The sequence below is a fragment of the Lepidochelys kempii genome, chromosome 25, assembly GCF_965140285.1.
Source record: "Lepidochelys kempii isolate rLepKem1 chromosome 25, rLepKem1.hap1, whole genome shotgun sequence".
Classification (NCBI taxonomy): Eukaryota; Metazoa; Chordata; order Testudines; family Cheloniidae; genus Lepidochelys; species Lepidochelys kempii.
Window position 1 is genome coordinate 12,834,632 of NC_136404.1, and position 25,557 is coordinate 12,860,188.

Consider the following 25,557-nt stretch of genomic DNA (forward strand, 5'->3'; position numbering starts at 1 on the left):
GGCAAGCGATGAAGCTGGTCATGGAGTGTATCGTTTTTGTGTATCTGTTGCCATTATAGCGAAAAAGTTACCAAACACTCCTGATGCCAAAGTGATGCTTTAGGACTGAGCGTATGAGAAGCAGCAATACGATCAAAGGAGAGCGTCCCAGAGCGCGTTAGATTTCTTGTGACTACAATGGTGGCTGTGCTTGTGTACAGTCAGCAAGGGAACAAACGCCTTCGGGTAGAGAGCATTGTGCACCATCTTCCAGATGAAATGAAACAGATGCCCTGCCTACTCGTGGTTAAAGGAATCGGGGGTATTTTTGTAAGAGCAGGAGTTATTCTTTACTTCGCCTAAAGAAGCTATAGTGTACTGTACCAATACATCGCACTCTCACGTATACACAACGCAAACAATTCCTTGTGCTTTCAGAGGAATGGTTACTTTGCAGTGGAGATTTAAGTAAATGACTTAACAGGGTTCAAAAAAGAACTAGATAAGTTCATGGAGGATAGGTCCATCAGAGGCAGGATGGGCAGGGATTGTGTCTGTTTGCCAGAAGCTGGGAATGGGTGACAGAGGATGGATCGCTTGATTGCCTGTTCTGTTCTTTCCCTCTGGGGCACCTGGCGTTGGCCACTGTCCGAAGACAGGATACTGGGCTAGCTGGACCTTTGGGCTGACCCAGTATGGCTGCTCTTATGTACTTAAATTCACATTTTTTTATACTTCTCTTGTGATACAGAATGGCCGAAGACCATGAAAACAAAGAAGAGCGTTAGCTGTAAACTAATTTTATTATTATGAAAAATGGAATGTTTCATTAACAGAAACTTAAGTGGTGTTTGAACAAGAACACATTTATTACAAAAAACAAACAAATGAGTTCACATAGTTTTCTATTACAATATGGCAGCAGATTTTTAATTACATAAATTCAAGGTGACCCTGGGTAATAGAATTCACCACTGTAGCCATCTTACATTCAGAGAAGGTTAAAAATTTCAGTAGCGGTGCGTGAAGCGGGGATCACTGGGTCTGTTTGCTCTGTCCTGGTTTGCAAATGCTCCTGGCACTCCACTAGCCTGCACTATCTGGCTCTGCGTTCCACTTTGCATGAAGCCTCCACGCCTAGGAGCAAAGTCAAGCTTTTTAAAATGTGTGTTTTAATCTTCATTGCAAATTTGTAACATTGCTGTGATTTTGTAGTATTTACATTTTTTTAATGATTTTTATTCTTGAAATAAAATGCACCAGATAAAATCACGGAAACATTACTCAACTGATTCAATTACAACATGCAGAGGGAAAGGAAGTAAAGGAAAAGGACCAAAAATCTTTGACTAAGCTTCTTACCCAGATACTGCTCCTCGATTCATCACATGGGCTGGTGTGGACTGAGCAGGAATGACTCTATCAGCACCTACAATAAAGTGGAAAGCGTTTAAATAAAAATAAAGCATTTTTAAAAAGCAACACCTTATTCCCAGAATTTTGCTTGCTTGGTAATGCTTTTAAAGCTCAGTATGAGTTTTAACTACCACTACAAGTTCAACAGCAGTAATGCCTACAAAAACCACAATCACACTGTTAAGCAGCAAGTATACCTTGCCATCTCTCATGATCCCGTCCCATCACTCCATCTGCACTGCCCTGCCATGAACGATCTTGATGCCCCTCTAACTTTCGACCATGATCTCCCCAGTCACGTCCATCTCTTAAAAAACAAAAGAAAAAAAATGAAAGAAAATCTTCTAGGTGCGTGATGGTGAAGCCAAATACAATACCCCATACGTAAACTTATTAAAATCATTTACCAAGCTATATCTATGCAAATCCTACATTTACAGTGGATACAATCAAATTAGGAAGATTGTTCAACAAGTTTCTAACACAGAAAACAATTTTCTTAATTGATCTACAGACAATCAGTTAATATCACAACATACTGCAACACTCAATACTTAACATGGACCTACTAATGGAGTAATATCACTTCAGGAAGTGTAGGTGTAGATTTAATATACAGAACAATAATGCAAAATCTGGATGTTTTTTTTTAAAAAAAAAACATCCGGGATTTCAGATTCGTCCCATCTCAGGTTTTCCACCAAGATTCTAGCTTGCTTTCTATTAATACATACAATCTCAAATCCAGACTACCAGCCCTAAATTAGCTCCTTTTCAGAGAATTTCTGGAGCGTGAGTGAAAGAACTGGATCTTATCCCGGGAAGAGGAAGCCCTTACAAGAGAACCATGATTCCACTGGCAGAGCAGCTTGCACAGCAGCTCTTTACTCACTAGAGAGCTCCATTCTCTTGATGCACAAGGGAGCTACATGTAAATTCACTGCACACCCAGGAGAGAACAGACCCTCAATGAAACTATCTGGAGAGAGGATTTACACTTGTAAAACTGATTCCCACTATGACCCTTCAGAGAGTTTATTTGACGTTTCGAAGAGCATGAGCACTGGTGAATGACTGTCCTCATTTACACATACTAACCGGGACTGTGGAGGTATCGTTCTCCCTTCGCTCGTTCTTCTGTCAGACCCATAGCCAGCCCAACTGTCCCGTGAATCCCGCGAGTGACGTTCTGGTCCTCCATGGCGCTCATCTGGATAATGCTGAAAGACGAAAGACACAGATGAATGCTGTAATTTAATTCTCAAATTGGTAAACGCTGGTCAACAGAATTTAACCAGTGCCACAACCTATCAAGTCACTAGGGCATTTTTGACAGCAAGATTCCATATAGCCCCTCTATGACCATCTACTTGTGTGAGCTCTTGGAGCAATATTTTCTCCTTTAAATAACTTTCAAAACTCTTCACTGGTTTCCTTACTACTCTAAGGCTCATTCTGTGTATTAATTAATATTTTGGTGGAATGCAATTTTACTCCAATCCCTTTAACCATTTGTCTTTGCTTCAGTTCTTTCTCCCAGGTTCAAATAACTTTACATGAACTATTCTCAGTTCAACTCTTCCACTTTGGTAAAGTGTCAACAGAATTCTTAGATTTCCAAAGTACCAATCCAGCCCCTACCTCAATGTTTTTAAAAAGGTAATATTTGTTGCACGGTTACATTTGCCCCTCTGTATTATGGCACCTTTGCATTTTCTATAGACCATTTTGCTATATTGAAGACAATGGGTTCTTTGCTGTTCATGGATAGAGTGCCAGAATAATTACCTTACACGTTACATTTACTGATAATGCATCTGACACCAATAACCAGAACACACTTTCTTTTCACCACCTAGCCCCAAAAAGAGAATCCATATGGTAACTTCAATCATTTAGATGTGTTTTTTCCTAATCTATGACAACTACTGTAGTTAGCAACTGATTTATGCATTGCATATTCAGTGTGGGAAATCAGTTGTTTATTAAACAGCTGTTGCGTTTCATGCCAGTGGCGGCTGCATTTAAGAGCCCTGTGCACCCAGGGATCCTTCCAAATGAAAGGCACTATCTAAATGCACATGTTTATGACGCAAGTGTTTCCACTTAACCCACCTGCCCATCTCGATCTGCCACTGCCCTTGAAACTTCTCTCCTGGGGTGAAAAAAAAGAGAGCAATTCAGTAACGATGGATAGATCTTCCAGTTAAATTATACTGGGGTTTTGAAGAAGTAATCTACATTGAATGCTGGTATTTGTTACACTGTAAAGTATGGAAATGGGAATACTTATTTTATTAGAAATATAGTTTTAGGATTAGAGAAACTGGTTTACCAAAAGCAAACACATACCACGGCACTAAAATTGTGTGTGCCAGGGCAACACAAGCGGCAGTATCACTGAAATGTGACAAAGCACCGGAGGCAATAGCTCTGTGTCAGACCTGACAGGAAGGAAGGGTTGGGACCAAGAAAGGGTACACAATAAACACCACAAACACAAAGAGCTGGAGAAATAACCGAAGTGGCACAGAAGTAACATACACAAGCTTGCAAACAGCAGATACACATATAGCCATAAGAACACACAAGTTCTAATCCCTACTTTTTTTGCACTATTTTACAAGCAAATAGTAAACCTGATACGACACTAGGTATTTTCTTTTCTTAATTTCAGCGAATACAGGAGGAAAAAAAAAACAAAACAAAAAAACACATCTCTAACCTATCCACAGAATGATCTTGGTATCGGCCACGATCCCTGTGATCAAAATCATGGAAGCGATCTTGGCGGGTAAAATCAGAATGGTATCTATCATCCATCGCCATGCGCTTTGCCTCTGGCCAGTAGGAGTCATCTCGCCTGTAAGAAAGTGCACGTTTAATACAATGTGAAGCAATAATTTTTCCATCTTGGTCTTTCTAAACCAAGTCTCACTTAACGCAACCTGTGGTAAGCTGAACATTCAATAGTTATATTTTTGATATGATAATTAAAATCCCTGACGTGCCAAACTGACTTCTCATTTCAATTTCAGAAAAGAAGTTAATTGCACCAATACTGCACACACCCTAATCTCGGCGTATGTTGAAATGAGAGTAGAAAGACTATTTAATCCTTCTGACATTTGTGTTTTATGATTCAAGTCCACAATTTCTACAACCCCTTGTGTAACTTCCCTGGAGAGAGTAGTTTCTGTAGGAGTCATAATTGAGTGCTGTCACGTAGTATTATGTACATCGCAGCACAGCTTCCAATTGGCTATTTTTTATTTCTGCAGTAAAACTGGTGACTGTAGGTGACCGAGTAAGGCAAAAAGGGTAGGTGACTGAGGGCAAAATTCACCCTGGTGTAACCCCCCAGGAGCACTTCACCAGAATTAAACCAGGGTTGAATTTGTCCCCAAATGACTACATTTCAGGTATATCATCAAAAAAATAGGTATGAATCAGCTTTCAGAACATGTTAAATTCAGGCAACTCACTCCGATATTCCTCTATCAGCCTGCAGCCCTCTCAGACAGACACTGCAAAGGTGAACTGATATCTAGCAGACAAGACACATTTGAGAGCACTATCATCATTTGTAAAGCTGTGTGCAGCTGGATTGTCAAATATCAATATTGTTCAGGATACCTGGTTAAGAATTAATTTGGAATGATCGTACACTATTGCATTGACTCATGCTCTAAAATCTTAAGAGTTCAAAAGTCACCAGCAATATAATTTATACTCACTGGGCACTCAGCTAGCTATGTGAACTGAAATTTATTGTGAATATTTGCCTCAGAAACAGACAGAGTCAAGGTGAAAAGCTGGCAAGGCACAAGTGATTAAAATGCTTCTTGCCTTATATGTAAATCAAGATTTCAAGGACCACACAGAAATAATCAAATTAGCCCAATACCATGATTTTTTCTACAGGTGAGAGGCAGTAGCGGGGACTCAGCTGCTCGTGTGTGGTGAGGGCAGGGAGGGTATGGCAGCAAGAAGGGCCAGCACTGACAACGCACAACAATTAGGAGCTCCAGCTCAGCCTGCCACATTGCTCCCCCAGCGGGTCCGGGGGAAGATACCACAGCATGGGCTGGCAAGGAGCTCAGAATGGGATCATCCACTTGGAGCATGGGTGGGAGGGGATCCTGCCCTGGCAGAGGGGAGTGGAATGGGGGATGGATCCTGGTCTCACCCTGATCCAGGGCTCCTCACACACTTTCAGCTCCTTGCCAGCTGGAGCTGCAGTATCTCCCCCAGGCCTGTGGGGGGCCACTATGGGATGGGGCTCCTGATTGCGATGCATTAACAACATTGCCCCTCTCCCCCCACCCGCCAGGACGCAGCAGCAGACAGCCTGGGCCAGAGGTGGGCATGAAGAAAGCCAGGCCCCAAACCCTATTAGGCCAGGCTGCATAGAGCCATCGGCTGAGACACACCTACCCCAACCACCACCCACCCTACTCCCCAGGATCCAAATGACCTATCACCTCTGAACCCAGGATTGGAATCAGCCTGTTAACCCCCTGGAGTAGCTGCAGCCTTAGCAGGGAAGTGGAAACAGGGATGCCTGCTTCTGCCTCCCTGCTGCTGGAAAAATTGCAGCACTTTAGGGGGGATTTGGCAGCCATCCGTATCCACTGAAATTCAAATACTTACCCTTGAGACTACTATGAATTTATTTGTTAAAAAACACAATTTCTTTAGGTCCTTACCTAGAAAAGAGCATCTTTAATGCCAATGAGGAAGATACTTCCACCATTCTATGGGTCGAGGTAGATAAAAGTCTGCTTCAACGAGCAGGGAGAGAAAAGAGTTCCTTCTCCTCAAGAATCATAGATGTAACCTTAATTTGTGTAGCTGCACTTAACACCCCATGGTAATGGATTCCTCATTTGCTGTGGCTGTTTGACTGCATTGTTTTGTAATCTACTTTGGATGTGCATTTACTGCTTTTTGAGTTTATTAATACACATCTGTGTGTTTTGCTGATTGTGCTTATTTAAAAACATCAAATTAACTAGAAAAAAAAAACAAACAAACCGAGCTAGAAACAGGGGTGGAGCTCAGAAGTTTAGCATCTGTTCTAAGAAGAGTTCTTCCTAATTGCATAAAAAACAATCTCAGATTACAGCCTTAAACTTCCTGCTATAAACACACTCTAAAATTTGGAATTTCACTGCAGTCACTTACCTTGCATCAGTGTCATAAGGTCTTCTAATTGCCGATCGCCGTTCTTGCTCATAGCGCAGTTGTTCTTGCTGACGACGCAGCTCTTCTCTTTCTCGCTGTATGCGATCTTGTTCCTTCCTCCTTTCTTGCTCGATGTGCATCCTCTCTCTCTCCAGCCTCTCCCTCTCCAAACGCTCTCTGTCAAGCCGCTGCCTTTGAAATTCAAGTCGGTCGCGCTCTCTCTGAAGCCTCTGTCTTTCATCCCGTTCATGAATGGCTTGAATACGCTGCTCTCGCTCTCGTCGTTCTCGTTCTCTGAAAAGGGGAAGTAGAGATTTGTTGGTTTTAAAGGGTACACTACACCTTCAAGTGACGTATTTTTTGAAGGCTTCCTAGATCTTCTCCCACACAACCCAGCTGACTTTGTTATTTTCTACTAAACAAACATCACAGTCACTTGAAATAGTTTTTAAAAAAGCAACAATATACACACACAATGAGACGAGAGGCAAGAATTTAGTAGTGATAACACCCCTTCCTTAGGGAGCAGTTTTGAAAATGCTTTCCTCTAAGGTGAGGAGTTCTATGTCCCTCTTTACATTCTTCTGGAAGAAAAGGTAGCAGGCATGCAACTCCCCGAAGGGAGACAATAATTTTATTCTCCCTTCAGGGTGAAAGTTCAATACAAGCGAAGTTAAAACCAAGGTATTTTAGCAAAGCTAAATGCAAAATTTGAAAATACCTAAGTGTTACTGAATAACAAGAAAAGATTCTGCTTCTGTTCAAAAGATTTACTGCAGGTTCCATTAAAGCTCATGGAATAAATAGCACCAGAAAAATATAAACCCAGACCAATGGACAAAGATACAGGAGACTAAACTTTGAAGTTGAATACAACAATGCATGAGGTGACAGCTCCAACACTAAATTGTCATTTTCATAACAGACTGTGTCAACAGAACTGTATCATCTCTTGCTACTACATAAATGCAGAGATTTTCAAAGCAGGGTAAATGATCCTGTAACATGTTCTGTGACAATTCGTCCCTTGCATAGCAGTAAGGATAAAAAGTCATATAAAAACATTCCAGTTTTGCCCCGTTAGCAAGGAAGGAATACATTTAATTTCTATTACACCAAATGATTCATGTTGGTGCATTAGGGACAGTTCACTGCATTCTAAATATTGAATACACAATATAGTACCCACTACGCCTAAGTACATTTGTTAAACTGTACACTAAACCACTATGAATCACAACCCCCTAAAAAGTCATCATTTCTGCAGACAATCTGCGATCAGAACAAGGAGCCAAATCTGAATGGTTTGAATTAATAGTTCAATCAGGTTGAATCATATTTTACTCCTGGGGGAAGCCTGTGCCACTGCGCATGTGCAGAAACATGCTCCCTGCAGATTCTCTGTTTCCCACAGAAAAATGGTTTCTGTGGGGAAGCAAAGAGAAGCTGCACCAGTGCGCACTCACCCTTCCCTGGCAGCGCAGGCACATCTGTTCAGGCAGATCAACCCCCAGAAACCTCCCCTGGCCGCAGGAAGCTCTGCACGGGGTTGGGGGATGGGTGTCTGGATGCAGGAGGAGGTGAGGCTCGGTGGGGTGGGGGTTCCGGGTGGGGGTTGGATATATTGGGGATGGGTGGACAGGGAGAGCAGCTCTCCATGCAATGACCCCTTCCCCCACATCCTGGCCCAAATGCTGCTCAGCCACAGGGGGAGGGATCACTGTATGGGGAGCTTAGTGGGGGTCCAGATGCAAAGGAGTTCGGTGGGAGGTTCTGGGTGCAGGGGGAATGGGACTCTGCAGGGGAGTCCAAGTGAAGGTGGTTATAGGTCAGCATTGGGGCAGTCGGGGGGGCTCAGTGGAGGATCTGGGTGCTGGAGGAGTCGGGCTTGGTGGGGTGGGAGGTCAGGGTGCAGCTGGTTGGAACTCAGTGGGGTGGGAGTCTGGGCGTGGGGGCTCCCGATGCTCAGGGTAGCGATGACGCTAAGCTCACCGGCGTCTCTCCGTTTCTCTGATTTCTCGTTCTCTCTGCCTCTGTCGCTCACGCTCTCGCTGTTCTTTGATTTTATCAAATGATAAAATATCTTGTTTCTCCTTGCTCTCTGACTTGCGATCCTGGCTCTTAGTATTCTGCATTTAATCAAAGTAATACATGAACCAGAATAAAAGTGTTTGGATTACATTTCCAGAGACCAGATAAGATAAATGCCCACAAACAGGACCACTATTATCCCCCCTTCCTTACCAGAGCGACAAATAATTGTAGGCACTTTGCAGGTGAACTAGAAGGAAGAGAGTTGTAGGCAGCACCAATAATTTGGCTACAATTTTTGGGGAGTGAGTCTGCTAGCTAGTTTTGTCTCTGGGGCAACACAAACCATACCATTTTAAAGGTGTAGTGACACCCACTGCTCCTGACTCTACACATCTGGGGCAGCGTGATGTCTTAATGGCCTTGTTCCATTAAATATGTGCAATTCTGCCTATAATAGCAGTGAAGAAAGCTGTAGCATAGACAAGGCATAATCATTTACCAATATAGTGTCATATGACTTGCCAAATCCCCTTATTTAGAAAGAACCACCACAGTTTTAAAAATGCAAGTCAAATACTCTGCAGAGGTACAGGGAAAGTTGGTTTAAATCTATTTTCATAGATAAGTTTTCTACTGAAATTGTACTTACTCTCTCTTTTGATGTGGTAGAGGTTTTCACACTAATAACTGGTTCTCCTTTGGATTTATCCATTATTACTGTTCTTTCAATTCCTCGACTTCCTAAACGAACCAAAAAAACCAAAGATTGTGTAATGAATATAACAAACTGTGGCAAGTGCAATCATTTATATCTTAGATTTTTTTTTTAATAAATATTACAACCACAGAACTATGTTCATCCTTTTTTTTTTTTTTTTTTTTTTGAAGTGAGAGGCTGGAGGTTAAATTTTTTTAACCTTAATATGAGATTTATATAAAAGAAAATGGAGTATTAGTAAAATTAGGGCTTCAGAATGCTTGCCTTCGTTAACTTTTGGAAACAAGAAAAATAATGGGAGATTACAGTAAGACTTCTGCTGTTATCTGAAGAGGACAAAAAAATTCAAAATAGTGAATTTAAGTCCACTTTTGCACCTTAAAATGCATTTTTTTCACACAATGTAGGACAGAAAACTAAGTTTCGCATTCAAAAGACAGACCATGAACTGCACCAGATTCTATACATATCAGCAAAACTTTAGACTAAATTTACTTCCTGCTTATAACCAGAGGCAAGAGTTTCACAGAGAATAAAAAAAAGATACAAAAATCATACATTTTTATTCTTTCCACAAATTTTTCAGTTTTATAAATCTAAACCCATTATGCCCTAAATCAAACAGCTGCTGCTCTGTTGAGAGTCTGACAGAGAAACAGCATAATGCTGTATGAATTAGCTTCAACCATTCTTCTTAATGGAGTGTTAAACTTGCTGAAATACTATCTGTTGCTGAATAGAATAAATATTCTAAATTGCAATAATTTAAGTAGAATAATAAAGACTTCTTTAAATTAGCTGTGTCTTCATAATTAAAATGTATTTTATACTACATGTGAGGTTTTTTTATAATATAAAAACACACTTTGTTCAGAATAGAAAAATCCTTTGGGGAGAGGAAAACAAACAACTAAAAGCATTTATCTACAATGTAATAAAATTGCAAATATTTTGAAGGACACCAAATTGCCACTAATATTTAGATTACAGGTCTAAATTCCAAAGAGTCAACAGTTCTCAAACAGTTCCCTATTTGTACTCTTTTTTAAAACACAGGGTATTGAATATTATGAAAACTTCTCCAGCACAGAGGAAGAATTCTCCATGTTTTATCACTTTCCCCACAGATTTCACTGGATATGGCATGACAATCTAATCTATATATATGTCTGGAAAGTCTATCTTTTGTCACTTAGTTGTCCATACAAACCATGTCTGTAATACAGTTCTCTATTTAGAAAGCAGTTTACATTACCTGATTTGCTAGTCCTAGAGCGATTGGAGGATGTAGTTTTCTGTTCATCTTTCTCTTTTTCTTCTTTTTCATCTCTCTCTGTTTTCTTAGTATCGTCTTTTTTATCTGTCTTCTCGTCCTTTTTAATACTGACAGACCTATAAATAAACTGAGCTTTAATAGTACAGTACATAGGAACACAGTTATCTACACAATTCCACTTCTTTTGGATTTCTACATGAGCCACAAAAGACATCCAAAAACTGAAATTTAGTAAGCTCTTCCAATTTGCCAAATCCTGAATGCAACACACACTTGCACACATTTTCCTTAATTTAGCTGACTGAATATGAAAGCTAGAAAGATCCAAACAAATTAGAAAGAACAGTAGGTGATCCTTTTGAATATTAAGTTTTCCAAATTGTTGTTAATTCCATCCATAATGAATCTTCACATATAGCGCACTCTGCCATTTAAAAACAGACATCCATACAGAGTGAACTAGAGTAGGATAAAAGCTTTTGCAAATATGTTCTGTCATAAAAAACTGCTCAAGTAATACTCAAATCAGTAATCAGGACTTTGGCAAGTAAATTAAATAGAGTGTAACATCTAAGGGCATGTCTTCACTAGCAACATTGGTGGTAAAAAAAAAAAATAAATAAAACCCACCTCCATGAGGGGAACAGCTCCCAGCGCTGGTGCACTGTCTACACTGGCACTTTACAGTGCTGAAACTTGCAGCGCTCAGAGGTTTTTTTTCCCCCACACTCCTGAGCGAGAAAGCTGCAGCGCTGTAAACTGCCAGTGTAGACAAACCCTAAGAATACTGTGAAATGGAATGCCGCTCAAATAAGCAGTACAGGCTATCATGCCCCAGGGAAAATAAATATTAGCAGACATCTCATGACCCATTCTAGCAGCCCTTTTAGAAATCGGGATTAGTCTTTCAAGGAAGCTACTTAAGTAACAGGAAGATTTGAAAATTTAGGATGCTGACTCCGTTCCATTAACATTACAGGAAGACCCTTTAATACCTCATTTATGAGGACAATGTATATGAAACAATTATGACGACCACAGTGTCTATGCTGGTTTACATAAAAATGAACGGGATCAGGAGATACCAATATAGGGCCCAAAGCAATATGACCAGGTCCCAAGCTACAAATAACTGGACTAAGCCAATATGGAAGGAAAAGCCACACTATGCAGTGCTTTACTGCATTGAGGATTCTTGGTCACCTTATTTGTCTCACACATTCAGTGTACTAGCATCCCAGAAGACACTACTTATCTCTTTCTAGTATCCTTGAAAGGCATGAATAATTCCGAAAGGAAACAATCGTGATATTGAACATATCAGCTCCAGATGTTAGTTACTGCAAGTAGTACTGAACTGTCACATTCCAGAAGTACAGGATTTATCAAGGCTAGTCAGGCCTAAGAAAGGGAACGATCACTACATGGATCGGGAGTCTGACATGACGCCCCCTGAAGGCCTAAGGTGCTGAAGTAAAGTTTGCACCACTTTAAAATAGAAAGCAGATCTAGGATTTGGAAACAGAAGTATAAATTGCAATCTAAGTAAGGCCAAGTGTACGCTAGAAACTTCTGCTAATACAGTGTCATTTAGTGGTGTGATTTTTATGATATTTTTATACTGGCAAAAGCCCTAGTGCAGACATAGTTGTACCAGCAAGAGAGCCTTTGCAAGTATAGCTTCTTTCATTTGAGGAACTGGTATAAGCTATACTGGCAAAAGCATATTTCTGACAAAAGCTGCATCTACACTAGGAGGATATGACACTAGTTACACCAGCAAACCTTTTCCAATGTAGATTAGACATGAGAGACCTTTTCTGACTCTAAAGAGGTATCAGCCTTGGATCTTACAAGACTAACTTGATGCACACAAATTAGAAGAAAAAAAGAAAAGGAGTACTTGTGGCACCTTAGAGACTAACCAATTTATTTGAGCATGAGCTTTTATTAAATAATAAATTTAATAATTTATTTATTTTAAATAAATTGGTTAGTCTCTAAGGTGCCACAAGTACTCCTTTTCTTTTTGCGAATACAGACTAACACGGCTGTTACTCTGAAACAAATTAGAAGTTAACTATATCTATCGCTAAGAGCGAAGTGTATAACTAAGTCAGAAATGTGTGCACCAGGGCAACAAGACAGCTTTGAGGCCGTAAAAGCAAACGGAGAGTACTGAACTGAATCAGGTACACAAGTTTACATAAAGGGGAATCTATGAACTTTCAAAGAAAGAAAGAAACTACAGGTTATATAACCTCTTGATATTTCCATTTCATGGACTCTCAAGGTCACAAAAACAAGATCCATGAAGCAAGATGTGCAGTGCAATAAAAATGCTTATTCTTCCTTGATATCAATCAATCCTTCAGGTACAGCATGAACCAACAAAACATGTTTGGGTACTTTATAAACAGTTATATCAATAAAACTAAACTCTGTTCAACTATTACTTGTCTTTCACAGTTACATTTCACAGTTTTGTTTTGTTTTTTAAACCAACTTTACTTTTCAGACTTGGAATCTGTAGAATGGTGCCTGTCTCTCTCCTTCCTTGCTTCACTTTCTTTTTTGTCTGAAGGTTTTTTCCCAGCTGGTTCATTTTTTGCCTGGAATAGTATTTGCCAAAAATATAATCAATTACAAGTCTGAGATCATTAATGCATGCATTCTTATATTCCCATTATGGTATCCATCTTGGAAAATTACCACTTACTTTTTCTACAGAGATCATTTTCCCATGTAACTCTGTTCTGTGGAGGTGACCAATACATTTGGTGGCTTCCTCAGATGTTGACATTGTAACAAAACCGTAACAGCGAGCCCCAGGACTGCGAGCATTAGTCACCACTTTTGCACCAACCACCTTTAAGAAATGTTATTTTTTATTATTGTTTTTGCAACATCTTCAACCATAGTCTCAGACTAAGACTCATAGACTTTAAGGTCAGAAGGGACCATCATGGTCATCTAGTCTGACCTCCTGCACATTGCAGGCCACAGAACCTCACCCACCCACTCCAGTGATAGACCCCAAACCTCTGGCTGAGTTACTGAAGTCCTCAAAATCATGATTTAAAGATTTCAAGTTACAGAGAATCCACCATTTACTACTTCTTTGATACAATGTACTTGGTATACAGAATAAAATGCCAGCTATGCCACGTGTACCAGGAACGTTGGTTTTGCACCATTCCATTGGAACACCATTTTCATTATTATTTGTATTATCGTAATGTCTAGAAGCCACACGCATGGGCCAGGACCCCAAATGTGCCAGGTGCTGTACAAACAGAACAAAAAGACAGCCCCTGCCCCGAAGAGCTTACAGCACTTCAAAGAAACCACCTGACTTCAGTTGTCCAGATTTTGATACTGGCATCAAGATTACATTTTGGAACCGAGGTGTACCCAATCTGGCCATGAGTATTCTAAAAATGTTGTGCTGAGAAGCACCTATCGAAGTGAAGTATAAATACTAATAGTATTTCCCTACATGCCAATGGCAGTGCCAACATTTCTGAAAAGACCAGAGTTTAAAATTCTAGAGCAGATTCTAGTACTGCTGAAATAAGTACTAGAGCTTGCTGGAGCTTCCATCCTGACAGTATCAAAATTAATACCAAAAACTTAGACAGTGCTACTATAGTAGTATGCACAAAAACACTAATTCAGTTTATGTAGTGTGACGTGATAACTGCAAAATTACATCCTCTCTGCGGCACTGAGCAATACCAGTGCACTGCCTTATTAACATCACCATCAGTATGACATGGTTAATATACTTCACTTAAATGATATACAAAAATGAGAGGAATAAATCTCCAAATGAGCATAACCAATTTCTTCATTTAATCCCGTAACACAATGCAGCATTTACATATTTCTCAAAATACATTTGCAGTAGTACGATTTTCGCTGGAACATTTATAAGCATGTTCAACAACACAAAGATGACCTTTTCTGAAGAGATAAATGACACAAGGAATTACTGAGTCAGAAAAACCTCCCTGACTTCACGTTGGGTCTAAACTGAAGTTAGGTCAACCAACTATGTCACTCAGGGGTGTAAAAAATTCATACCTCTGAGTGATATACTTAAGGAAATCTAAGTCCCAGCGTAGATCCATGGAAGAATTCTTCCATTGAGCTAGCTACTGCATCTCAGGAAAGTGGATTAACTACAGCAACTGGAGAATCCCTCCTGTTGGTGTAGTAAGTGTCTACACTGGAGCACTACAGCAGTGCAGCTGCAGTGTTTAAGTGTAGACATAGCCTCAGACTGCCTCTCACGTAGCAGTGGATCCAAGAAGTCCACCAGCTGACCTTTCAGAGCATCCCAGTTAATTTTTTTTTTTATAAATGGGAAAAGCCATTTGAGGAGTGGAGGCAGAAGTGGCTACCAGCTGTTCCAGATTCCACTTCCTTGCTGACACTAAAAAGCTCCAGGAGGAACCATACTGTCACTGACCTGGTTTCTCATAGTAGCAACTACGGAAGGGTCACCCCTAAGCCAGTACTATGTGATAGAGAGCATTAGATTCCAGTGGGATAACCAGGCGGCGAAGAAGTGACTATGATGGGAAAGGTGCCAGATCCTGGCTCTGCCACTCCTGTATTCGAACAGGCATGCCACCTCTCATGGACACCCTCTGCAGAGGGGTCAATCTGGGCAACCATTGCATTACTTTACCAGATATTTCTGAGAACTTTTTGATAGAGGACTATACTCTCGGGGGAGATTTTCAAAGGCATAAAAGGCAGCCAATTGCCCAGCTCCCTTTGCCTCTGACTCTGGAAATCTGACACTCAATAATTGACAATTCTATGTTCTATTAGCTTAGCCTGTTCAGTCATACAGCCAGTTCGCTCCCATTTTCCTCTTAAGGTTTTACACAAGTAGGCAGAAGACAAAATTTATTTCAACATGATGCTCATTATTACGTAAACAATAGCAAGATTTTAAGTCACCACTTAATTTTAATAAGTTGTTTAAGTAAAAAAATTGCATTTAATTTAAAAGCACTATATAAAAAACACATACCTTTCCATATTTGCTGAAAAGGTTCTTCAAGTCTGTTGCTCTGGTAGAGGAGGAAAGTCCACTAACCCACAAATTTCTACCAGAACTGCTACTTGTACGACCTAATTAAAAAATAAATCACTACTGTATCAGAAAAATGTCGCAGTGAAAAGCAACTGTCCTAGAAACTCCATTTCCTTCAGACCATTTTGAGCTTAAAAATGTTGAGCACTTTTAAATACATGAAGTTTAACTTTTGCAGTTTCAAAACACACTATTTTTTGACATAACTATTAGTATGACATGGTAATGTCAAGGCTCCTAGCCTTTGTTTGCCAGAAGCTGAAAATGGGTGACAGAGGATGGATCACTTGATTGCCTGTTCTGTTCATTCCCTCTGGGGCATCTGGCATTGACCACTGTCGGAAGACAAGAGACTGGGCTAGACGGACCTTTGGTCTGATCCAGTATGACTGTTCTTATGTTCTTATGACATGCAGAATAATGAAAGTGTAAGAAATTTTCATCTACTGAAAGCCTGATTCTACTGGACAATGGAAAATACTACCGGAGACTTGAATGCTTTTGAAGAGTGCCACAAATGTTATAAATCTAATCATGAAGTATTAGATAAAATTTCTGTAATCCTTGCCTTTGTTTTAACCAGTAAGCAAGAAGTTTTTATATAGAATGACATTAAATCAAAATGGATAGTACCACGAAACATACCACCTTATGCTAGTAACTTTAAATGGAATCAATGTTCACCACGCACTAAAAGCTCACCTCAGTGACTACAGAGTGTAAGGACTCATTGCAATGACAATCTTGATTAGAAATTATCAGAACCTACATTAGAAGTAGGAAGCAACTTTTTACAGCCAAGATTATATTTTTGAAGATGCATCCCAGTCCTATCAACACACCTGCACTTAACTTTACTACTGAGAGTAGTCCCATTGACTTCAATAGGACTGCACTGTAGTGAAATTAAGCATATGGCTAAGTGTTTGCAGAATCAAGCGAAAAAATGCAACTGGAATGTGTACTCAATTACTCCCTTGGATCTCTGATGGATGTGGAAGAATAAGATTTAGTATTTTAACATTTTTCCAAATCAGTCTCAATTTTACAACGTACCTTTCTCATCTTTTGAGACCGTCTTTGTCTCTGCATCCTCAACAAAGCTAAAGACAAAAAACGGTGTTATTCAACCAGGAAAAAGTGAAAATAACTCTTAATTATGTGTGCTAGAATTCAATACCTACCAGAAAATTAGTTGTGAAATAAAAGACACCTTTGCAAACTTTTTCAAATCTGATATGTGGGAAGTCAGATGTTTAAACAGACAATTAATTCTGTTTGCCAGAAGATAAAAATTAGGAAGAATTTAAGAAAACAACCTTTGAAGGTTGAGGAAAGGAAGGAAATCAAACCATCAGTTAAAAATTGCACAAGAAGAAATAAAAGATTCTTTAGGAATAGACTACAATTTCATCAGTCTTGCTGGCCAATTGAAGGAAACAGCTTATTTGCATCACTTAATGACCAATGAAAAAGATAGCATCTGGTCTAAAACTGAGAAAAAACAAACCTCTTTTTCTGATCACCGCCCTCATTGGTAGAGGACTCTTTAGTAGCAGATGATTCTTCAGAAATAGCTTTGTCTTCTGTTTTCTTGGCATCTTCTTTACTATCTTTGGTTTCAAGACCTGCATCTTTATCCGCTGTTTCCCCACTAGAGGCTTCCAGACCTTCTGATGGTTTGCTACTCTGATCACTTATTACTAAAGATTCAGAGTCCATTTTCTCTTCATCTATTGTCTGTTCACTTGTCTCCCCTTTTGCTACAACTAAATGCTTTGCTTCCTTCCTTGAAAGATCTTGTGCTGACTTGCTGTCCAAATCTAAAGCATCTTCCTCCGACTGACTGGCAGCAAGAGCGTCCTCTTCCTCTGCTAGCTTTTTGCCTGCCACGGCGTTACTTGCTTCCTGTGCATATGGCTGCTCCACTTCGGAAATTTCTTCTTTAAGTGGTTCAGATTTACAAGTTTCCCCCAAAATCTCGAGTATTTTCTCATTTTCTACGGATTTAACAGGAATAGAATGGCACAAGATTTAATCACCAGGGAAATAAAGCAATCACAAATGTGGAACTGGCATGGCTGCCACACTAACACCAAGAGAAGTTCTAAGCTACACAGAGATTGGAAAACCCTAATGTACACAATATTAAAGTTCTAAACTGTCTGCAGTCTAACAAACTATTATATTAAAGCCTGGAAGCTACATGGAAGAAAAATGCCCAATAAACTTAAACACAAAACCTTCTGTCTCATCCTTGACAGTCTTCTTCAAGTTGAGTTCTAGTTCTTCCTAAGTTAGCTTCCAAAGTCCAAGATGCTTAACTGACTGCATCAATTCTTTGACAGTTCAATTCCCAAATTCCTGTGAAATTCTTTTAGCAGAACAGTCCAATATGAAAACCGGAACATCTTCTGATGGTGCATGAGTATGTTTGCAGTCCAGAAAAGTGAACAGTATCTGTATGAAATTTCCATGAAGAAACTCTGTCTTCCTTCTTCTGAAATCCAGGCACTTTTTAATTTTAGTTCCCTACTATAGTATTATACTACGTGTACTTCTCCACTCAAAATTACAGAGTTAATGTACTGTGTGATATCACAAGATCTGTTTTACATGCAGAACCTTTTTAAGGCTTAGGTTAATTACCATGCTTACTTAAAGAGGTTTTAAAGCAACCATTTCATCACACTGAATGTATTTCTCAAACAGAGATGACACTGTCACAGATCTGGTGATATGACTGGGTTTCCAATCTCTATGATCCTTGAATGATCTGGACTGTGCACCATTAGAATAATGCACACTATAGTAATGCAGTTAAATAAAACAAATAAGTGTACAAGAGGAATCGGTGCAAGAGCAAAACCATTTCAAAGCCTAGCTTTTTATTTTCTTTCCCCCCAAAACAGTACCTGGCTCCAAAGGTAGTTCTTCAATTTCCTGTAGGGAAAAAAAATATATATATATATATATTACAAAACACTATCCTATGTAAAGATGCTGAGCTTGTCTAAAATTATTTACAAAAGAGAATATGGGGAAAAATTACTGTAAGTTTTATTAACTCTTATAAACCTTGAAAAGGTTAGATTTTAAAACAACTTCCTTACAACAATCATTTTTTGAGTAAGATTTTTAAGGTAAATACCTTATAATTTCTACTGATGAAATATAAATATAAAAAAATCTAAGACTCACCACAGTGAAGACACCACGGTAAGTTGATCTAAGTACGTTGACTTCAGCTACGTTATTCACATAGCTGAAGTTGCGTAACTTAGATCCATCTCCCCCCACCCCACCCCCCCGGTGTAGACCAGGGCTAAGTGTTTTTGTGGGTATTCAAAGCATATTACAGTACTAAGGTCATGTCCATCATATAAAGGATGGAAAAAAAATCACAACAGTGCTATTAAGTCAGCTGAAGTATATACTGTACTGTTCACTCTAGTGCCTTTAAAATACAGGCAAACAAATCAGCAGACAACAGTTTTATAAATACATGTGCCTATGTGAGAGAGACCATTTTCCCAACACTATGTAACTACTACAAATTTGATTTGCTGAAGTACAAGTCACCTACAACTCCTGTTGAAGTCAACGGGAACTGTGGATCCTCCAGACGTCTGAAAACCAGGCCCTATGTTTCAGCTAATTTATATCACACCCAATCATGGTAACAATGAACATTATAAACATGAGTGTATACAAAAGTTTAATGGTATATGAAATATAGCCAAGTATATGACAGTTATATTTTGACAGTAAATTATTTTGGAACAAAGCATAAAAAAAGGCCCAATTCTTCCAATCACCAGATAAATTCAACATAGGGAAAGGTATATAATTTTGTTACTATGCATAATATAACTTAGAATTTGACTGTTTTCTGAAGATAAGAATTAGGTATTTGTATTTTCCCCCCAGAAACTAAGGGTTTTTTTAGCTCTTTATACAGCATGTGTCATAATTGACATTAAATTTAAGATTAAAAAAGAATTTACCTTCACTACAGTTAAATCAGAAGAAGAAACATCTAAACTGTTTCCAATGTCCTCACTTTCTGCCTAAAAGAATAAATAGGAAAAATATGTCACTGTATACAGAAGATTCATCACATCTTTACTGATAATGAAACCTGAATGAAAAATTGTGAGGTTGGCAAAATATTTTATCTGATTTTTTTCAGATAACTGCTATTAAGCAATTATTTGCTAGCATTCAACAGAGCAACAAAGAAAGTGAAAAATGGTTACGGATGACTGCATTTAAAAAAAAAAAGACAGACAGACAGGCAATGAGCTCTCTCTTTGTCTCCAGACTCTGCTTGCCTACTTTAAAAGTCTGAGCTTTTTTAAAAAATAAAAACTTTCAATCTTAACAGAAAATCCTATATGGAATTTTTATTTGCCTTTCAATCACAGCTACAAAACAAAGCAAGAAAATCAACTTCTAAACAACAAGTTGATTTAAATAGTGCTTAGAAAATCTCAGACTTCATTAGTTTTACCTTAATAATATAATCAAATCTGAATTATTTAACTACTTCCTTAGTTATTCCTGCCGTTTCTAAAGTGAACCAAAAGCAGCAATCTGGATCCCCATAACCCAGGTTGGAGACAATGCATGTCAGAGGTAACATCTGTACTCCCTATCTGAGGCTGGGCAATAATAATTATCTTTCGTTGCCCCACTGAACATTTCAAGTGAGTTTTAACTTGTAGATTCATGAGAAAGATTATCATCAACCATTAATGGACAAAGCTGAAGTGGCAGTCTATTACCAGACGATAAGCACAGAAAGCCAGCATGAAAACATTCTAAAAGTCAGAATGGAAGCCCCAAAGCTAACAAGAAATTTGAAATACACTGAATTATTCCAGAAGCAACATACTGTACAATTATGAAGTCCCTCAACTAAAACATATGGATCCCTCCACTGCCCTCCAGAACAAAGGAAAACAAGAGAAAATGGGAATGTAAACTGAAGGCAAAATAGAGAATTCAAAGATTTAATAAAAATGATGCTTTCTAGACTACTACTACTACTGTGGGTAGCAATATGATGCATGCAAACAAAACCTAAATATGTTTTAAAATCAAAAATGCTATTTCCACAAACAGAAAAAAATCAATGGCCATAAAAATTTAGAACCCCAAATTATTTCTGCTATTGTTTAGATAATGGTGCACTAATTAATTTGAAAAAAAAAATTCTGATTCCACACATGTAAGAGATCCATACCATCACTACTGGTATTTCTCTTGATTCTTCTTTAATTTCTGAAAACTGTGGAGATGCCTCCAAGTTACCTACAGCATATTCTGTAGGCTGATCTGGAAGTTCTTTCATTTCTGCATCAGCATTTTCTTTACTATCAGACAGTGAGTCAAGAATATTATCAGCACTGTAATCCTCTCCGCAATCTACAGCACTGCCATTATCTATTTCAGCTTCATCTAACACACTAATATCCATCATGTCAATATCCTGCAAGTTATCCAAACTTGCTTCAATATCCTCCTGTAAAAAGAAAAAAAGTATATATAATAGTCATTGTGACTTGAATGCAGCACTATTATTCTTCACCTCAAATGTGGTTCACGTACCTGCCCATCTCCAGAATCCTCCTCCAGTCCATTATCTTCAACTCCCTCTTCTTCTAGTCTACGCCCTAGTAACATTATGATTATTAGAATGATGAATTCATACATTGCTAATTTTCAGATGTTTCTTCCTAGAATAGGTATTAAATCCACTTTCTTACAGAAAAGTAACATACTTTGCCTTATTTTCAACAGTCCTATAACTCTGAACATCACATTTCTTTCTGTAAGTTACAATAAAAGTTCTGAATGTTCAATAACACGTAAGTCGTAAAAGACTAAGCTAAAGGTATCTTTAGGCCGACTATGCATGACTGTAGTTCTTAAGTATCTCAAAGACCATTAATTTTCTCTTTTCAAAAGCTTATTATAATGATCTGTCTAAAAATCTTACTACACCAGGAATTCATTCAGCAGCTTGATCCATAAGTAACGCTCATTACCGAAACAACACACTTCAGTTCTAGCACAGATCAACAGGGAACACATGAAAACAGACAATTTCTCACACATTTACAAGTGTATTTTCCTCAAAGAATACAAGCACAGCAGAACAAGAAATGGAGAGAGGTTTTAGAAACAGTCCTTCTACAATGAGAAACACAGCTTGAACATTTTCATTCTATTAACATACTGACATGTCGCAATCATGTTTTAGATATTTTCTGGGAAGGGAAAAATTATCCAAAATAATTTACAAGTGAATTTAATCCACCCAATGTTAAGAGTGACTATTAACATTGGTCTGAGCCAGGCATAGTATTGTTAGGTGAGCATTTGTGCATCACCAACAACTCCACATCTAACACACTTCAAAGCTTTTAACTATTTTATATTAGGAATTTAAATGGAAGTTAGAAGTTTTTTAAAATCCCTGTTGTATACAATTCTAGTATTAGAACAGATTCTTTCTTTAGTTTGTTAGTTATGCAGCTGTAACACACCACCACCCCCCATTTCAGAAATAGAGAAATTTCTTTCATACACAGCATAAAATGACTCCAGACCATTAGAAATCTAATGACTTGTTTTTGTTCAAGTGAAACCTGGTATTCTGTAATTATAAATACTATCTGAAGGAAGCTTTCCAGGTAAATAGGAAATTAAAGGTAACCCTAACAGCCCTTTAACTACAGCAATGCAAATGCATCACTGTTATAAACTCTAGAGGTTTTAAAACTATAAGGAACTCTCAACCTGGGATATGAAACTTTAACTTGAAGTACTAAATTCATGTCTTCACATGTAGCACACCTATTAAATGACTTTCCCTTCTGCCTTGCAGCCCAATATATACTGAATTAAGTTTAATCTGGAATCAATTTATTTATATTTAAAAGGGTGTTTGAGTCTTCAATGTGCTATTTGTTGAAAAAGCTTTAGAAACTCCCTTTGTGATTTCACCTTCCATCACACAAACAGCTATTCTATATTTGTCATGTAGCTAGTTGCCATCTCCATATATCAACAGGAATGTGAAAAATACTTGAAAAGCATATATTAACTTCCTGTTGCAGACTAACTTAGGGGAGCTCATCTATATTGATTAAATTTATCACAGCAAATGGGTAACACATTTTAATTTTAACATTTTGGTTACAAGCTGAAATAAATTAACACCCCAACCTTTCACCTCTGGAGGCTGGGTCTCAAATTCTGAGTTTGGTCATAAGTGTAAATTAATTTGGTTGTTTCACCCTGTTTCTCATTTGTCCACAACCTGACAGGGCTAGCAACCACACCTCAAAATGGCTCAAACTAACCTCCTGCAAAGACACATCATGATAAATTTTCACTACGTTGGCAGTAGAAGTCAATCCTTTCTAAGCTGGTCTTTCAGGAAATTCTGATTAGCAATCCAACACACTTTGTTTGGGAGTATTCCCAGTTATGCACGGCCCTGTGATTAATATTTAACAAAATGTGCAATTCACTAATGAGGGACTTGGTATCATACTGAAACTCACATAAGTAGGGAAAAAGAAAAAGAGTACTTGTGGCACCTTAGAGACTAACAAAGAGTGTCAGTAACACAAGAGGTTGATGGTAAGATTGAGCTGCACTGGCCTAAACTGTACATTTTATATTACAGTGCTCCTGTTTGTGCTATATCTGACTCAACCAAATACTATTAAACACAAATTCTGAAGCTCTATAAATTCACTCTGCCAAAATTAAGACACTTTTCAGAGTGAAAGCAGGGAAAGAAAAGAAAAAAAGAGGGAAGCTAGATTCTACTTTGTAGGTGCAAGATCCAAAAAAAAATCCTCTCTCAACTCCCTTGTACCTTTGCTGCTTCTCTTTGGTGTTTTCTTGATGATTATCTCTGACACCATTGGAATTTCATCAGGATTTCCCCCTTCATCCTCAATAGCCTATTGGAAAAAGATATAAAGCCACTCTTTATTTACAGAGCACTCTTGGTCTTGGGCACTAAACACACCATAGAGAAAAATGCTGTCAATAGAACCTTCTAAGCATTACAAGTAGGACCAAATGAAAGTGAAATATCAAAAATTCCCAGGGCACTGGTGGAAGAGCAACGTGTGGGGTGCTTTCTATAATGCACCCCATCCCCTTTCCTTTGCGCCCCCCCCCACCGGTGATCAGATGAATTATAGTGTCTCCGTTTCAAGGAAGTGGAGAATGGCAGCCATGGACAGCTATGGTCAGTGGTAGCATGACCACACAGCAAGCGTGAAAAACAGGGGCAGAGGACGTGCGGGTAACAGAGCCCTATATAAGAAAAAGCCCCAAATATCAGGACATCTGGTCACCCTTGTCAGTGGCGCCACAACACTGCCATACGGCACAGCCACCTCGGCGCACTGCACTCACATCCTCTGACTGGAACACGGCACCCGCGGCCCAAGCCTGCAGGTGCCATGTGCACGAAAGTGTGTGTGTGGGGGGGGGGTTCCTGCGCATGGTTACTAGAGGGGCCGGTGCGGGGCTCCCCCACTGTCCAGGGACGGGGCTCGAGACCACAACCGGCCTGGGCGGAGGAGGGGGCAGCACGTGACCTGCACCGAGTGGGGCACGGCGCTGCAGCAACTGCTCGCGCCGGGCCCGGCGGAGTCACGTGACGCCGCTCGCTCCCCGCTTGGCGCCATTTTCTCAGCAGCGTCCCCCCGCTCCCCCCCCAAGCCCGGGAAAGCCTCAGCGCCCCTCCCCCCGCGGTCCCCCGCCTCACCTTCCGGAGCCGCTCCATCAGGACGCTCTTGTTGCCGCCGCTGTCCAGGTTGCGGCGCTTGAGCTCGGCCCTCAGGTCGATGACCCGCAGCTCGCTCAGCCGCCGGGTCTCGGGCTCCGAGCCGGGGGGAGCCGCCCCGCCCAGGGGCGCGGACTCCCCCAGCCCGGCCGCTGACTGATTCTCCGCCATGACGCCGCTGCTCCGGCTCTCGCGCGCGCGGGACTCGGCAGAGCAAAGCAGCAAAAGCCAGCGATCCTAGCACAAAATGGTGGCAACGAAGCCGAGAAAGAGAGACACGCACAGGGGCTGCGGCGCAGGCGCACTGAGGCGAGACTATAGGGCACATGGGCTGACGCGCAAGCGCCGTAGCCTTGATGCGTGACACGGGTCTGAACCTGGCGCATGCGCCCGAGCCGCTTCAGGGCCGCAGTCACCCGCATGCGCAGTCAGCAGGCACGGTGACGGCCTGTCTGTGCTACAACGGAAAGCAGCCCTTCTTTCTGGAAACTCGTGCGCCTGCGCATACCCCTTCCCCCCCTCCTTACTGCGCCTGCGCGCCGCACCCTCTCCTCCCCCCCGCCCCGGGGCGTTTCGGCCTCGCCACCATTTTGTGCTGGCGATCGCGGCTCTTGCTGCTTTGCTCTGCCGAGTCCCGCGCGCGCGAGAGCCGGAGCAGCGGCGTCATGGCGGAGAGTCAGTCAGCGGCCGGGCTGGGGGAGTCCGCGCCCTTGGGCGGGGCGGCTCCCTCCGGCTCGGAGCCCGAGACCCGGCGGCTGAGCGAGCTGCGGGTCATCGACCTGAGGGCCGAGCTCAAGCGCCGCAACCTGGACAGCGGCGGCAACAAGAGCGTCCTGATGGAGCGGCTCCGCAAGGTGCGGGGCGAGGCGGGGGCGGGGGAGGGGCGGACGGGGGGACGCTCCGCCTGGCTCCTTTGTCCCCGGGCTGAGGCGCCTTGGACGCATGCGCGCCCCGGGCCCGGCGGAGCCCTCTGCCCGGGCGGGAAAATGACGCTAACCGGAGCCCGGTGCGAGCTG

At 40.5% G+C, this 25,557-nt stretch overlaps 2 protein-coding genes across 6 annotated transcripts in view; one reads left to right on the forward strand and one right to left on the reverse strand.

The window, feature by feature from the left end:
- Positions 1 to 763: 763 nt before the first annotated feature.
- On the reverse strand, positions 764 to 24,845 carry LOC140903100 (scaffold attachment factor B2). Of its 5 annotated transcripts, none has more exons than XM_073323857.2 (21): positions 24,524 to 24,844; positions 23,618 to 23,705; positions 21,334 to 21,398; positions 21,041 to 21,247; positions 19,728 to 19,790; positions 18,636 to 18,663; positions 17,231 to 17,720; positions 16,777 to 16,823; positions 15,658 to 15,758; positions 13,330 to 13,479; positions 13,122 to 13,222; positions 10,590 to 10,726; positions 9,266 to 9,357; positions 8,575 to 8,711; positions 6,583 to 6,876; positions 4,121 to 4,258; positions 3,511 to 3,550; positions 2,494 to 2,615; positions 1,593 to 1,702; positions 1,342 to 1,408; positions 764 to 1,116 (listed from the first exon to the last, which is right to left on the reverse strand). In XM_073323857.2, exons 1-21 carry the CDS (start codon positions 24,710 to 24,712, stop codon positions 990 to 992), a joined length of 2,793 nt encoding a protein of 930 aa, XP_073179958.1. In that variant the 5' UTR covers positions 24,713 to 24,844; the 3' UTR covers positions 764 to 989. The 5 variants fall into 5 exon arrangements, 4 of the variants coding, with proteins under 4 accessions (XP_073179958.1, XP_073179957.1, XP_073179959.1 ...); XM_073323856.2 differs by having other exon boundaries at positions 20,969 to 21,247; XM_073323858.1 differs by lacking the exon at positions 13,330 to 13,479 and having other exon boundaries at positions 20,969 to 21,247; positions 24,524 to 24,845.
- LOC140903099 (scaffold attachment factor B1-like) overlaps positions 24,774 to 25,557 on the forward strand; it is a 32,255-nt gene continuing 31,471 nt past the window's right edge. Inside the window, 4 exon segments of the mRNA XM_073323855.2 lie at positions 24,774 to 24,875; positions 24,877 to 25,056; positions 25,058 to 25,100; positions 25,103 to 25,395. Coding sequence (XP_073179956.1) covers positions 24,789 to 24,875; positions 24,877 to 25,056; positions 25,058 to 25,100; positions 25,103 to 25,395 — 603 coding nt within the window. The 5' untranslated portion in view covers positions 24,774 to 24,788.